The sequence below is a fragment of the Papaver somniferum genome, chromosome 1 (genome assembly GCF_003573695.1).
Source record: "Papaver somniferum cultivar HN1 chromosome 1, ASM357369v1, whole genome shotgun sequence".
Taxonomy (NCBI): Eukaryota; Viridiplantae; Streptophyta; class Magnoliopsida; order Ranunculales; family Papaveraceae; genus Papaver; species Papaver somniferum.
The window spans coordinates 161,835,767-161,852,544 of NC_039358.1; the positions used below are offsets into that span (position 1 = coordinate 161,835,767).

General features: G+C 37.7%; 2 protein-coding genes across 2 annotated transcripts; one reads left to right on the forward strand and one right to left on the reverse strand.

Moving 5' to 3' along the window:
* Positions 1-686: 686 nt before the first annotated feature.
* Positions 687-4,709, forward strand: LOC113353081 (peptidyl-prolyl cis-trans isomerase CYP37, chloroplastic-like; the record flags this gene model as incomplete). The annotated part of the gene is made up of 12 exons (XM_026596790.1): positions 687-699; positions 741-1,009; positions 1,105-1,194; positions 1,439-1,534; positions 2,143-2,250; positions 2,434-2,483; positions 2,938-3,039; positions 3,546-3,609; positions 3,900-4,055; positions 4,144-4,266; positions 4,349-4,398; positions 4,502-4,709. Coding segments are annotated over 12 exons (1,233 nt in total), but the record flags the coding sequence as incomplete, so codon positions are not given.
* A 62-nt stretch (positions 4,710-4,771) lies between these two features.
* On the reverse strand, positions 4,772-6,014 carry LOC113306049 (caffeoylshikimate esterase-like). Its single transcript, XM_026555037.1, has one exon. The coding sequence runs from the start codon at positions 5,949-5,951 to the stop codon at positions 5,004-5,006; it is 948 nt and encodes a 315-aa protein (XP_026410822.1). The 5' UTR covers positions 5,952-6,014; the 3' UTR covers positions 4,772-5,003.
* Between the last annotated feature and the right edge of the window lie 10,764 nt (positions 6,015-16,778).

A 16,778-nucleotide genomic window follows, 5' to 3' on the forward strand; every position in this document is an offset into this window, starting at 1 on the left:
ACAAATGCTCGCAATTCAACTATCAACAAGATTGAAATGTTGAACCGTTCAACGCTCAAAAAGTGGTCTAAACGCTGAACCATTCAGCGTTGGGAGAAAAGTTTCTGATCTAGCGGCTGAAATTTAAAGCGCTGAACCGTTCAACACTGAGCGCCGAACGGTTCAGCGTTATATGGTGGTCCCGCTGCTAATCTAGCTGCTAGATTAGCCATCCCATAGGACTTAGGAGATTGCCCATGCTGACGTGGATGGCCAATCTAGCAGCCAGATATCTAGCTCATATGACTAAGCCTAACAGTGGTATGTGTACCGAATATTATGGTAATTTGAACAGAAATCAGGGGTACTCGAGTAATGAAGAAATGCTGATAGATAGGCCTTGGATGAGACGCGCCAAAAACCTCACGTATTTCTGCAACTCCAAGCTTCACTGTACTTTAATGGCTTCTACTTTTTCTTCCGCCACTATTGCACATAGATACAATACTGTCACTTTCTGCAACACATTTCTCAAAAAATCTTTGATTCCAACTAACTCTTTATTACGCTTTCATTCTCGAACTTTGAGACAACAAATTTCAGTAAAAACAGTTTCCTTCAAAATTCACTGTATTTCTTCTAAAAATTCTTCCCAGGTTCGTAATTACTGTCTTAAATTATCTGCTCATTAATTCCTCCTTAACATTTTCTCTGGGAAATTTTGATACGTACTTTTTCGCTGTTGTTGTTGTTGTAAGAATCATTTCCGGCGACGAATGATGTTCCATTCGTATCCTACTTTTCGATCTTTTCTCAATTTGGAATCAAGAGATTGGAAAGTGCAATTGCTGTTTTACTGATATTCATTCAAATTTCATCGCCATTACCATTTAATAATCTGGAATCGGATGAGTCGTTCATATCTCCTGCAAACGCAGTACTCTATTCACCTGATACTAAGGTTCCAAGAACTGGAGAACTTGCTTTGAGGAAAGCTATTCCAGCAAATCCAAGCATGAAAGCTATACAGGTTACTTTGGTTCACTAATCTGTCTATGTGATATTTTGGTCAGATCTGAAAGGAAATTCTAACATTTATTTTTATAATTTTTGTTCATGTTTCAGGATTCTTTAGAGGAAATATCATACTTGCTGAGGATACCACAAAGAAAACCATATGGCACAATGGAGGGTAATGTGAAGAAAGCTATAAAGGTATTATTATTCTCTTCATTTTGATTCATCGAAAAATATGCTAGATATCAGAAAGATTCTAACCATGAATAAATCAATGGTTAAGTGATTTTTAGTTGAGAAAGAATCCACCTACAAGGATTATTTGATGACCCAATTCAAGTACATTATTCCAGCTAGCTTAGGTGTAGTGGTGTACATATATCCATCTTTCATTGTCTGAGCTTGTATTTGATGATTTTCAATTTTGAAATTTTTGTTTCAGATAGCAAAGGATGAGAAAGAATCTATCTTCAACAGCATGCCAACAGATTTGAAGGAAAAGGGTTCAGCGCTATACACATCACTACTAGAAGGGAAGGTATGGTGATTATCGTGTTTTAACGTATCAAATTGAAAGGGCTCTTTTATTTTCTCTCGGTGTTAGTAAAATGCTTCCGCTCTCTGTTAAGCAACCACCTAAGGAATTCAGTAGAATTACTGAATGTTCATAAAGAAATACTGTCACTGAAAAATGCAAACATCTATCTGACCTAAATGAAGCATTGTCTTGTTCTTAAATACCCTATTTAGAAACATCCCATTTGTTCTTAGAAACATGTTTAACATTAGCCCACACATTATTTCTATGCTTACTAACATGATCCAAACGAATGTTTAATTTCTTAAAACCTAACTTGCTGGTTTGTGCTTCTCCACTAAAAGAATTGTGGATTGGTGAAGCTCCCTTCGGATAACAAAAATGATTAATTGACTGGTGAAGTTTATTATCCTCTGCTGCCATAGACCTGGGTTCTGGTTAGCTATAAAAAAGAAAAACAAATCTTGTCATTTGGGTATTGTTACAAGTGTATGTAGCGGTACAGATTAATGAACGTATGGAACATAGTCTTTTTGGTTATATCTTCATTTCATTTGCAACCTAGTAGCTGCTGGATTCAATCTCATTGTTTACCTTTTGTTGTCCAGGGAGGATTGCAGAGCCTTCTTAATAGCATAAAGGAAAAGGACCCTGATAGGGTATCTGTAGGTCTTGCATCTTCCCTTGATACAATTGCAGAACTGGAGCTTTTACAGGTGACTAACTATGATAATCTCAACATTATATAGCCTGTGTATATGAAATCTAGCCAGGCAACTTTAAATGGGCTAGACCTTGTTTCCTGTAACTTTCACTTGTTCATATTTTGCATTTGCATTTTAAGCTAATAGATTTTTTTTGATAAGATGTAGATGCAAACTTTTATTTTTTTATGCCAGGCTCCTGGACTTTCATTTCTGTTGCCGGGACAGTACTCGAAATACCCGAGGTTTGAGTTCTCCGCCATAAATATTTCATATGTGATATGTACGTTAGCTCACGTTTCAAGAATATCTTTACCTGTGTATCTGTGAACCTGTAGTTCATGTTTCAAGAATGTGTTTACCTGTGTATCTGTGAACCTGTCTAAAACTGCACATACATATTTGCATGCTATCTCTACATCTAAAAATAGGAAGTTTTAGTGGAAAAGTCTTTTTAAGTTGAATCCTCTGATTTAAACGTGGTATCTTGTTTAGGAGTTAAAAGCTTGATCTACTGAGGGATAGAAAATGTACCTCAGATGTTGTAACATTTGTTGCTTCATTGTATCCATCTTCTTACACTAGAACTATAATGACATGTAGGGGATGAAGCGATACAGACATTTATCTGATGGATTTTACCCCATTTTGAGGAAAATCTCACACATTGGAGTCATTACATTTCAATATAATCTGCAGGCTTGCAGGGAGAGGAACCGTTGAATTTACCGTAGAGAAAGGAGATGGCTCCACATTTTCTCAAGTAGCTGGTGCTGAGCCTAAAAACAAGCCACAATTCAGGTTTGATTTACTATTACCAGTATAGAACAATCAGTGTATGATGCTACTGATTTCCTTTAATGATGCTATTGGTATATGTCAACCAATAAAGCCTTCTCTCGTGGGACTTATTTGGTAGAGGATAATCCATTTTTGCTACTCAGGCATAACTTTTATATAACCATGGTCTATAACTTAACTGTAGGTTGTCAGGATCGCTGTCAAATCTAAATAGTTGTATCCTGTCAAATCTAATTGCTTTTTCTTTAACTGTATGAATGTCCGTCTGACACTGTTCTAGGACAGTTCACCAAACCACTGACATACTTTTGGCAAATACACATCTCTAAACCTCTGTCATGTAGTTGCAGAATGTCTACCCAAGACATGTAGTTGCAGAATGTCTACCCAAGAGATGGCCAACTGAGCGGCCGAACCTAATAGCAACAAATAAGTTCGACCACATGTATCTAAAATTATCCATTAGGTAGGATATGACTTTCGTTGATGTTTAGTTGAATGTGGAGATCTTTGCAGGTTGTTATTGATGGATATTCAGCTCCATTGACTGCAGGGAATTTTGCAAAACTGGTAAGGTAGTTAAACTTCACTGGACCTATATCTTTTAGACCAAATTTGACTTCCTTATTGATGGATGTATTCACTTGGGCTTCTTGTTTGCATTTCTATAGTGCATTTTCTGCACAGTGTCGACATTTGCTGAATTTGCAGAACCAGGGGATATAGCTAGAATTTAGCTTTCCATCTTACTGTTGATATAAGTTTTTGCATATGAATACTTGCACAAAATTGACCAACAAGATTGAACTTTTTTCCCATTTGGACAATTGCTCAAACAACGCAAGTGATGATTTTTTCAGGTGCTTGGTGGAGCATATGATGGAGTAAAGCTAAATACTGTCAACCAAGCAATTCTTTCAGCCAATGAAGAGAAGAGCAATGGATACAGTATTCCATTAGAACTGATGCCATCTGGACAATTCGAGCCTTTGTACAAATCAAAACTAAGCATTCAGGTTTGCAACGATCTGTATTTATTTCAGTAGTTAAGCCACAAGATTCTTAAAACAGTAACTGATAGTTCTGTCTATTTACATACTTAAGGATGGACAACTACCAGTGCTTCCATTATCTGTTTATGGAGCAATTGCAATGGCACATAGTGATATCTCTGAGGAAGATTCATCCCCATTCCAGTTTTTCTTTTATCTCTATGACAAGAGAAATGTAAGTGATAAAATATTATCTGCTGATCGGATAGTGTAAATTTCTATGTTGTAACAAAATTGGATAAATCTTGATCTTACAGGCTGGCCTAGGAGGGTTGTCTTTTGATGAAGGTCAATTTTCTGTTTTGGGGTATGTCACTAGTGTTTGTTGAACCTTCTATTCGTAGATTTTCATCTCTCTGGAGTCGAAGGACATCATTCCATTCTTACACATTAGCATTGTCATTGAACAGGTACACAACCGTCGGAAGAGATGTACTTCCGCAGATAAAAACAGGTGATATAATACGGTCGGCTAAGTTAGTGGAAGGCCAGGATCGCCTCATATTACCGACTGAGTACTAATTTCCTTCAGAGACAATCTGGGTATCTAGTCCATTCTTTCATTTATATAAAAGTCTCAATGGCGTAAACTTGATTTTACTCATGTTTTTGCACTTTCTATCTTGTAATATATCATATGAATATTTATGGCAAGGAAAAGAATAAATTGTTACCTGAGAGGTTTTAAAAAAAATCGATCACCTTCTGCAGGCATTTCAGCTAACAATGCTTCTCAAAAAGGATATTCAGATAACTTCTAAATGCACTCATTAGAGTAACTAGATCAAGCAGATAAATACACAAGGCAATAGCAATTATTCTAAGACGAACAATTCGAATTGAATTGTAAGCAACTGTACTACAATGCCATTCTAAACAAGAGGGAATCAGAGAAGTGTGTAGTTTTCAACCTCATGAACACCTCTCATTTAACCATGAGACAATATCTTGCCGAATGATTTCAATATTCTCATCAGTCTCTCCATACATTAGCGAATGCATTATACCATCATAAATCTTCAAACTTTTATCCTCGCTTTTAGCTTCTTCGTAAAGAGCTCGACTCACTTCCGGATCAGTAACAACATCAGCACTTCCATGTAATACAATAAACGGGAGACTCACCTCTGATAATTTGGCGCTCAAATAGTCGGTAACCTGCAAAAGCTCGAGTACGGTACCTAATCTTGGTTTCCCCCTGTATCTCATTGGATTCATACCTCCGACAATCTTTTTCTTCTCAATTCTAATAGATTTATCTAACAGATCTGCAGTAGGAACAATTGCTAACGTCGGCATGAATTTTGCAACAAAAGTAAGTATTTCAGGAACTGGCCATTTAGGTTTGACATCATCAGAAATTTTACACATTGGAGCAACTAAAATTGCACCATTAAATCCCTTCGGATCCTTGAAATGAACTAATAGACAAATAGCTCCACCCATTGATTCTCCATAGAGAAATGAAGGTAATCCTTGAAATTCAGATTTCTGTTTAATTGAATTGAAGAAAGAAAAACAATCATCAACAACTAGGTCAACATTTGGTACAAAAGCTTTTAGACCTTGAGATTGACCATGACCTTCAATATCCAAGGCAAAACAGGCAAAACCCATTTGAGCCAGGAAGATTGTAGTATACTGTAGAGTCCAACTGATGTCGTTGCCATAACCATGGACTATACAGATGAGACCACGTGGTGGAGAAGAAATAGGAAGCCACGATCGAGTGAACAGAGATATTCCTCTTGGAGATACATAAAAGGATTTTGAGGCTTTTATGTTTTGGGATTTGTAGTATTCTTCTTCTGATTCTGGTGAATTTCCCCAAAAATGGAGGTAATTTGATGTATCCACCATTTTTGGGAAACCTAAAAAAGTGATCGTCTTTGTGAATTTCGCCGAAAGACTAGAGTAAAGACTGGGTCTGGAACCATATATGTGGTTAGAGTTGTGACAGGTCACAGGATACAAGTTTTATTTTTATTTTTATTTTGGGGAATAACAATTCGACGACTCTTGTCCTGAACGCTTGTCGATTTGTTGACTCTTGCTTCAAAGACTTTGTCAATGGCACTTGACCAAAGAAACCGTAAACTTATATGGCGGGTCTCATGGAGCTTCCCAGTCCCTTCCCACTCCCATAAACCTTCCACGGACGCTCCATTTTTTGAGCAGTGCCAGTGTCCGCGTCCGACCCGCGTTGGACACGGGATGTGCGTGGGACGCTGACACAACGCGAGTCCAACGTGCTAATTTGCTTGTCCTGCACGCGTCTGGTTTGGACGCATCGATAACTCTGGTTTGACGCGTTTTTTTTTTCATTTCCAGTTAAACTTTTTCCTTTATTTTTACTATTATTAACTAAATGAAAAAAGACAAACATTTAGATCTTTATTAGGGTTTTGTTATTGGAAATGACATCACGTATACCCTAAGTTGGGCATATGTTAATCTAAGAATGCATTTTGATTGTGTCATGTGTTCAATAGTAATTGATTGTTTGACCTTCGGCGTGTATAAACAAACGATATCTTCTTTTCTTTTGAACGTTATACACATGTAACATTATTTCTAATTTTTAGGATCGAAACACCTGACTTTGTTGTATAAATACATGGTTGTATATATAAATTAATATATAAATATAATATGTATATACGTGTCCGTGTCCTAATCTTTTGATAATTTTATAGTGTCCGTGTCTGCGTCATGTCGTGTCCGCGTCTATGCAACCGAGCTTCCATTAATGCTGCCCAGGAAGAATCTTGCGGGAAGAGTAATGGTTGGCCGATTTGAAAAAGTGAAAAACGATCGATGATTATCTGTTTTAAAATTAAAGACTTTATAAGTTGGCGGGGTCCATAGTGAAAAAAATGGTGATTTGCTTAAAAATCATGTAACTTGTTAAAAAACGGATAATCATTATCCATTTTGATTTAAAATTTGTATAAGTATGGTCATAAATTCGAAAACGGACAACCATTATCCATTTTTTTCCCCAAAACCGGGTAACCATTACCCGTTCATAATACTAATAGAGAACCACCGCTGAGCCTAGGCTCTTCCCAAACTGATGTGGAAAGATAATTGGGAAGGGCTTGAGAAGAGCCATAAAACCCAGTCATATAGGTTAAATCTTTATAATTGTCACTAATTTATTCCTTAATGATAAAATCAAGATCAAACACAATGTTGGAACTAAATTAAGATCAAGCCCAAAATTTTAATTAACATCATGGTTTTACCTATTTCCTATCCCCACTTTCTCTAAATCTCATCCTAACCATGTAAATTAATATTTGTTTAACTCTTTTTAGATTGGGTAAACGAAACTCACCTAATTATCGATCATTGTTAACCTAAACTCTACCATCACCACCACCGAATTGATCTATTTTGGATATTAATCCTCAAATGGCCATCTTAGTCATATTTGTGAAGATCGAATGCGCAGGCATCTCAACTATAGTGATTCATTAGGTAAAGTTTATAAATTTGGGGTGATTGAATACATTTAGTGAAAACCTAACTGATACAATAAATATCAACGAAGCTTATATGATTCCTTGGCATATCATCTTTAGTTTATGTAAACTCTTTCTCACATGATTACAAGAAATAAAATTCTCAATTGAGATACAAAAAATCAATCACACTTTTTTTTTGTCCCACGTTAGTTTGATGTATTTGAATTGAACTTGAGTTTCATGTTGCCTTAACACTTTTGACAATACTCTCCGGATCATAGATGTTCTCTCCATTTCCATGCATTTGAGTTTTTCCAATACCTAGCAGTATTTGCTCTCTAGTTTGATTGATATATCTGAAGTATAGTAATTTTTTTATAAAAAAATAATAATAATTTTTTTTTGGTAATGTTGGTTTTCTGGATTTACGGTTAGATTTATGCCTGAGGAAGGAGAAAGACGGTGATTCATAAAGATGAGAATTACCCCTAAAATATAATATGTTAGAGCATAGCTCGGGTGAACCCACCAAGCGTTGGTATGTCAAGTTTGGTTGTCATATTTTAGTGAATCAAAACTCATGTTAAGAGTCGCTTGATTATGTACTAGAGTCAACTTCGTATAGGTTAGCTTGAAAGTATTAGGATTTGAGACTTTACAAGTATTGGGAAGACTTGAAGATGTGAAGAAGCAAGGAGCTACAACGAAAACAATCATCCTTCCACTTGAGGTTAGTGATATTTGACTTGAACTGTTTCATTCCCTAACATATCTTTCAAGTCGTGCATATTGAAAACAAAACTGCGAAGCATATTTGAACTCTAGATAGACATAGTATTAAGGAATACAATACGAGGTTTATTGCTTAACCATTAAACTTTGTAGATAAGACATCACCATAATCATTTGAATACTATTGTGATTATGTATGGGTATGAGGTGAGGATTTCATCCTAGGGAACAATGTTTTACATGTGTTCTAAGGAAGTAAGTTCATAAACTTGTTTGTGAATAGAAAAGGAAATCGCTAGGCTTTATTGGTTTTGTTATTCATTGCATATCTTATGAACAAACAATATGTGTGATTGTGTATAACCGTTTACGACTTGTTGTGTTCTTGGTAGAACCATTCACAAAGGCCTGACTTATGTATTGGTATGACTTTTATTAGTGAAACCGATCTTAAGTAATCACCTGAGATGGTATGATCGGGTTTGTGATTTTTTGTCTGACCAAATATGGGAAAAGGGAACCGATCCTAGTAAGAGGTGCAGTACATCACAAAGGGGACCGATCCTTGTATGAGGTGCATGAAGGTTTATAGCAGAAATGAGAACCGATCCTATGGACATGTGCAACACGTTTTTAGGGAAAGGGGAACGGATCCTATGGACATGTGCAACGCATATAAGTTAGATACCATATATATGTGGGGAACCGATCCTAGTACCTAGTCAACCGAATTTTGGAAAGCTAGTGTGACTATGCACAATACTCACATGGAAGGTAGAACCGAAACTTGTTTTGGTAGAACCGTTAAACCCATGATTGTGATTGAATGTTATTTGATCAATCGCGTAGTTCTTGAAAGTCAGATGAACCAATTCTAAACTTGTTTGGAAGTGTGGAAAATCGGTTTCAAGGTTGTAAGTGTGAAAGAGAACTTACAAAGTTAAGATGTCGACATACTTTGAACACGTGCTATGAATGTTTATTTCTTTAATTGTTCAAAGTTATTCCTTAATAGCTAAGGGAAGAGAATCCCATGATCGAAACATAAATAAGTTAAGAATCTTTTAATTAAGGTATTTAACTTCATATTGTAGGGAAATAAGAATTAGTAATGTGCATTTACTAATTAGAGATTTTCCGAGAGATTTCAGTCATTATTTTTGGACAGATCATTTCCAGGAATTATGGAAACCGAATTTGTGCATATCTTGAGAATATTTTCGGTTTTGTAAATTCCTTGGTGTCCAAACTTCCTTGTCTATAAATACTTGAAGTTTGCCTTTCTTGCAAACTAATCATTCATAAAAACAGACTTCCTCTTTGTTGTGTTGTTACTGGTGTAGCAGCCTATTCGGAGAGGAGAGTAACCTAATTAGGCGAAATCTCTTACGACCGCTCAGTTTAAAGTCTTATTTGGGATTGAGAAGCTCTAGCGTGTACCGTTGGTGGGAAACTAGATAATTGTGGTTTATCTTTTGTTTTCTTTGATTTGATTGACTAACTGTGGTTGAACTTTGATTGCACCTAGTTTGTTTATGCTTGGGAATCTTCTCTTCTGATGTAAGATTCACTCAAACTAGTTCAGAATTTCGACAGGGATCTTTAGACTGTTGTTAGTTCTAAATACGATCTTGTGATAATCCATTGTTAACAGACTCTGTTCTGTGCGTGATTGATCACAAGAGATTCAAGTGATTGTGTGCAGGTTTTTATTGAAGATCTAAGAAGATTTGAAGACGAAAAAGATATTGAAGATTTATGATTTGTGGGTTCATAATCTTTGGTGTGCATAATACTTGTTTCGGTAAAAGAGGATCCAATTAATAATTGGTTTATCTTTTTGATAGATTGGATTGATTAATTGAGTAGATCGGCATCAACACAATTCTTTGTATTAATAGTGTTGTTGGCTTAATCTTAAACGATTACTTCGGTAATTGAATATAAGATAGATTTAAGAACCTGACGAAGGAGTTTATGTTAAGATAAACGGAAGAGCCTTTGTCCGACTCATATCACTTGGTTGAATAGAGTTGATACCAAACAGATTTGTTATTCCTTTACTGTTTGGAATACGAACCAAAAAAATTGTTCCAAATACGTGACTAAGGTCGGAGGCGTGGGAATACATACTGAACTAGGTGAACTATAGGTTTAGTTGCTTGTTCTCAACTATAAGTCCGAACCTTTTTATCAAGTAACATACTTCGTTGTTGTATTGTCTGGATCTCGTGTCCATAGACGATCACACGAAGTGTGAACCGATTAGTTATATTGTCTCGACTGAGTCCATAGACAATCACTTTCGGAGAAAGGACTTATAGGTAGGAAAAGTTTTAGCTTGAGGTATATTTGGGTACCCTCGCCTTTTTAATTGGTATCAGAACAGACAAACACGAAAAGATCTAACAATCTGTGTTTGGTGCGACCCAACCTATAAGAATTGAATCTAATGTCTGATTCAGTTAACGTTTTGCAAGAGTATGAATACTCAAAAGTTGAAGATGTTACTACTTCGTTGACTCATGATCCAGGAGTGACGAAAACATCTATATCTATCTCTGATGAAAGAGAAGATGCTGATAAAGAGTTGGTAAAACTCCTAAAGCCTTGTAGATGGTGGATTTTCGACAAGGGAAAAATCGTAAAACCATAATTATGCATACTCCGGATCCGGCAATCGGATGAGTATTGAGACTCATGTCTCTCAACAAAGCGTGAAAGCTCATGCCATAAAATCTCTAACTGAGAAGGTTGTCTCTCAGAGTATCTGTAGATGTGTAGTCTCCCAGCTGAGGCCACGACACATCTCATGAATACTGAGCAATTTCAGTAATTATTTCTATATAGAATCGAAAGATTGGACGGCTCCTAGACAACATGCCTGCTAGTATAGAGCGACAACGTCTTCAGGATGCAACCAGGTTTTCCCTGACTATATAGGAGAAATATGATACTCCAGCGAGTTCATATTGCTCAACTCTCAGATAATTAATGCTCCTAGATAGGAAGCCCTGCTAGTATAGAGCCATCCGTTAATTATCTCTAATCGCCTGAATATCCAGCAATATTCTACGATTCTTTGTTATATTTCGTCATTTCAATTCGTGGTTCTTCCCAGCAGAATTCCACGGGTTAGTGATAAATATTCAACGAAACAGGCATCTGAGCATCGAATAAGCCCTGACTAAAATGGTGCAAGTGTACTTAGCAATAATGCACATACCAGCATTTGAATGCGCAAACGAGCATTTCAAAAATACGAATGAATGATGAACCTATGCAAAATAGGAAGGAATAATAATAATAATAATAATAAAATATTAGCAAAGGTGCCAGGGACTAGGCTCACCAGCCGGACGGTCATGCCGTGACCAGTCCCACGCCCAATTTTATATTTTATCATATTTTATTATTTTTCCCTGATCTCATGAAAATTCTCTCGTTCGAGCAAATCTCCTTCGATTCAAGGAAATTCTTTAATATCATGGTATTTCTTTATGTCAAGAAAATAATAAAATTAGGGAAAGGTGTCACGGGACCGAGCACCAGCCGGCCGGCCATGCCCTAGCCGTGGCCGATCCCACACCTAACGTTCCCATTATTTTATTATTTCTCTCAATCCATGAAAATTCCCTGATTTCATGAATTTTACCTAAAACCATGAAAATTCCTTGATTTCATGAATTTTCCCTAAACCCATGAAAAATATTATAAAATTAAGAAAACTCGTGGGACCGGGCCCTAGCTGGCCGGTCATGCCCTAGCCGGTCCCACACGCCCCTTATTTTATTATTGTTATTTGTTTTGTTTTCCTCATTCCATGAAAACTCCCTGATTTCAACAAAATACCTTGGTTTCAACAAATCTCTCTGATTTTATGAAAATTCTCTAAAATCATGAAAATTACATAAAATTGGGAAGAGTACCCTGGGACCGTGCCCGTTGGCCGGCCGGCCGGCCATGCCTTGGCCATTGCCGGTCCCACACTCCATCATTCCCTATTTTATTATTATTTTATTTCTCTCATCTCATGGAAGTTCCCTTATTTCATAAAACTCTCCGGTTTAATGGGATTTCCCTCAATTCAGAGAAAATACGCAAAATTACATAAAACTGGGAAAAGTGTGGGACCGTGCTTGTCAGCGGACCAGCCATGCCCTAACCGTGGCCGGTCCCACACCTTGCAATTCCCTGTTTTATTTAATATTTTTCATCATCTTATGTATTTTTCCTAGTTTCAGCAAAACCCTGGATTTTGCATATTTTCTCAAAATGTTGCTCAAACGCGCATCAGAAGATATTGAAACTCTCGGGACTGAGACACGGACACTATGGTGACACGGGCACATCCCCTTGACCGACCAAGGGTGACCCTAAGGCTTGCAAACATCCGGTCCCACACGTTTTAATGATTTTAACCTAATTTGCTCAATTGCTCATATTAGGTTCAAACTCTTTCCAAACAATTGGGGGTTTGCTCAAACGACCATCAATTGGTCCCACGGCCACCAAGAGCCGATCTCATGACCTCTTGGTCGGTCCCTCATCTTTTCATGGCTAGGTTTTGTTGTCTGTCGCTCACACGAGCATTATTTTAATAAATGATTAAACCAGCATTTAATCATTCTTTCACCAACTGGTCCTCAAGAGACTTTGGTATTTTGCTCATTCGAGCATCTGGGCGTTACATGGTGAACTCATCATCCCATGTAGCCGGTTCCTGCGTCACTCTGCGGTTGATTTGCATTAAATCTTCATTTCAGTAAAATTAGGGTTTTGGATTCAAAGCTCCGCAGAAACATGATTCTGAGCAGATTCAAATACTCTGATAATTTTATGTTAATTCCATGATCAACATTTTTATTTATTATACTTGACCCAACAGTCAGTATCTTAAATTAATATTTTATTTGGTCCTGCTACCAACAATTCATCAAACGAGCAATATTTGCTCAAACCGGCAATATTTGCTTGAACTGGCAATATTCGCTCAAACCAACAATATTTGCTCAGACTAGCAGTATTTTTTCAGATTAAAGAATATTGGTTCAATTATCAATATTCAACAATTCAGCAACACAGTTTGCTCGTCTTAGATAATCAACATAATAATACCTCGCCTCAGTAGACATATTTAATTCATGAGTTTCAGAATATTTGCAAATCATGTTCAACTCAGCAATACATGGACTCATCGTCCCATAAAGTCAGCAACTAACTCCACAATCACGAGATATCAATCATGTCACATGGTGGGATATTAACTAGGGTTTTGGTCTTGCGGTCTACGACACGTATGTTCACCCACGATGAGAATATGAGCAAGTCGTGCAATCAATAAGAGGAGTCAGCAAAGTAGTGGGTGGAAAATTAACCAAGTCTCCGCACGATGAGCAACTGGTTTTAACACGATTTTCCACTTCCCCACTCTCTGATTCCAGCAACTGTCACACTTCATGGGATCATGGTGTTTTCAACTCCGGCATTATAAAATGTCTCTGAATCCTGATTGAAAGGACAAGATTTGAATACTCGAACATTCTTATAAACAAGCAATTTCTCGGCAAGTTCATACAAACAATCTTCGTTTACACGAACTCATCGTCTGAGTAATCACTCTCAATTGAGTAAAATTCAATCATTCAGAGCGTTCTTACGCTTAATTCACAACACACCTACAATCTTAGATCACCATTGATCTCACACGTTTCTCAGCTTCCCTCCTACAGATTAACCCATCCTCTCTTGTGACCGAATTGACTCTGGAACGACCATTGTTCTTGGTTTAGGCCGGAGTCCTACAAATTGATCTCTCGAACTTAAAACACTCCCTTATTGCAGTGCATCTGTGTGAGGTTCAACATTTCGCTCGGTTCAAGGAGTCTCCACATGGTCGACTCTTCAATTCCGTAAAAACCAGCAAATCGTTTTTCCCCATCTACAGATTGGCGACCACAGTGGGAGATTAATCTCTCGGTTGCAATCTCAAGATTTCACAAGATGGTTGATCTTAGGTCACGTACGATCGCAAACCCTAACACAAATGATGCTAGCGCTAGCAACAACACTAACAATCATATTCCAGAAACCATTCCTGCTTCCAACAATGGCGGTGGTCTTCAGACCAATTCTGGAGCACATCTCCTCTTCGGCCGGCATCCCAAGGAAGTCAGATAAAATCCGCCTACCATAGGCGATCTCATGAAAGTGCAGGAAACTCTTGCAAAGAATCAAACCGATATGGCTACAACACAGAAGGAGCTATTAATCAACTGAAGGATCTCACTGATACAATGTCAGGGAAGACCCAAGGAAAAGAAAAAGAGAAGGAAAAATCCTCAGACGCTGATCCTGAAGTAGTTCCAATTCATACAGTGGATGATAGTGAAGTCCGCAAAGCTGCAGACGATCCATCAGCAAAGGAATTATCAAATTTCATTACTCGGGAAGATTTGGAACGCCTCTTGGAGAACCATGGAAAAGATAAGACATAACATGTCCATCGTCACCAGCCTCTGTACCCTGCTGCTACGCAAAGTATTCCTCTTCCAAAAGAGGAGCAATGAACATCCCAATGACTACGTGAAAAGATTCAGAGTCCATGCCTAGAACTGTCATGATCCAAACGTCGCGGAGCAACAACTGGTAGGCTTGTGTATCAACGGCATGATCCCGGTATACAGAGCCTTGCTAGAAAATCTCTAGTTACAGACTTTTTCAGAGCTTCATGAAGCAGCCAAACGATCAACGACTACTGCACCTGCTTTACTGGAAAGAGCAAAGTCTTCAAGATCGAGGAACCTCGAAGCAGCCGACGCCTAGTCAACAATCAGTACAATCTCCAGCCTTCAACAAACGTTGCTGAAAGGAATGAAAGGAAAGCCAAGACACAGTATCGAAGCGCTTATCCAACATCCCAGGATCCTCTGAAGGCGCAAAGAAAAGATAACCAATCCTGAAATGCACAAACCTCGACCCAGCATCAACAAACGGAAAATGATCAGACAGACTCAAATTTCTCTCTTCCCATGAAGGGGTGATCGAGTTACTGGAAGTCTGGGTTCAAGATGGTGCGATCAAATTGTCGTTCATCGGGAGAGAGCCAACTGAAGAAAAAATGGAGAACCCCAGGTACTGTCACCTTCATAGATTCATCAATCATCCAACAAGCAACTGTAATATTTTGAAGCACATTTTCAAAGAGAAGGTTGATCCACAATAGATTCAACTGGGGACTGAAGGATATTACAAGAATCCTCTCCCAGTCAGAACCTTTACACTCTCTGAACAACCTATCAAAGAGGCAGTTCAATCCTTGGTCGAACGTGAATCGCTGTATCTGTCGAAGGCGCAAAGGATAGACATGTTCACAGCATTGAACCACATTGTGTCAAGGAGTTCATTCCGGAAATACTTCTTGAGCCTCCAGCCACAGAACAATAGATGTATGACTGGGGACTGCTTACCACAGTCAATATCAGAAGAAACGAATTTGGAAGAACATTGATCAATGCTGGCACCGCCATCAACTACATTCCACTAAAAACCATCGGATCCACAGGCATCACTCGACGAGAAGCTACTCATGCTCCCATCTCAATCAGAGACCTTGAAGGAACGCTCGGAAATACTTATGGCTACATCACTCTCAAAGTGAACATAAGTTCAACCTGGATAAAGAAAAATCAAGTTTCACATAATCAAGAAGATCCAGGATATGACATCTCCTTCAGACGAGCGTGGATCCACGCTGAAAAGATGTGCACTTACAAAGCGCCTTTGGTTACACATCTCTCCAACGAAGAAAGTTCTGATCCTATAAACATGTGCAAAGAAGAACCGATCCTATGGACATGTGCAACACATATAAGTTAGATACCATATATATGTGGGGAACCGATCCTAGTACCTCGTCAACCGAATTTTGGAAAGCTAGTGTAACTATGCACAATACTCACATGGAAGGTAGAACCGAAACTTGTTTTGGTAGAACCGTTAAACCCATGATTGTAATTGAATGTTATTTGATCAATCGCGTAGTTCTTGAAAGTCAGATGAACCAATTCTAAACTTGTTTGGAAGTGTGGAAAATCGGCTTCAAGGTTGTAAGTGTGAAAGAGAACTTACAAAGTTAAGATGTCGACATACTTTGAACACGTGCTATGAATGTTTATTTCTTTAATTGTTCAAAGTTATTCCTTAATAGCTAAGGGAAATAAGTTAAGAATCTTTTAATTAAGGTATTTAACTTCATTTTGTAGGGAAATAATAATTAGTAATGTGCATTTACTAATTAGAGATTTTCCGAGAGATTTCGATCATTATTTTTGGACAGAGCATTTCCAGGAATTATGGAAACCGAATTTGTGCTTTAATGCATATCTTGAGAATATTTTCGGTTTTGGAAATTCCTTGGTGTCCAAACTTCCTTGTCTATAAATACTTGAAGTTTGCCTTTCTTGCAAACTAATCATTCGTAACA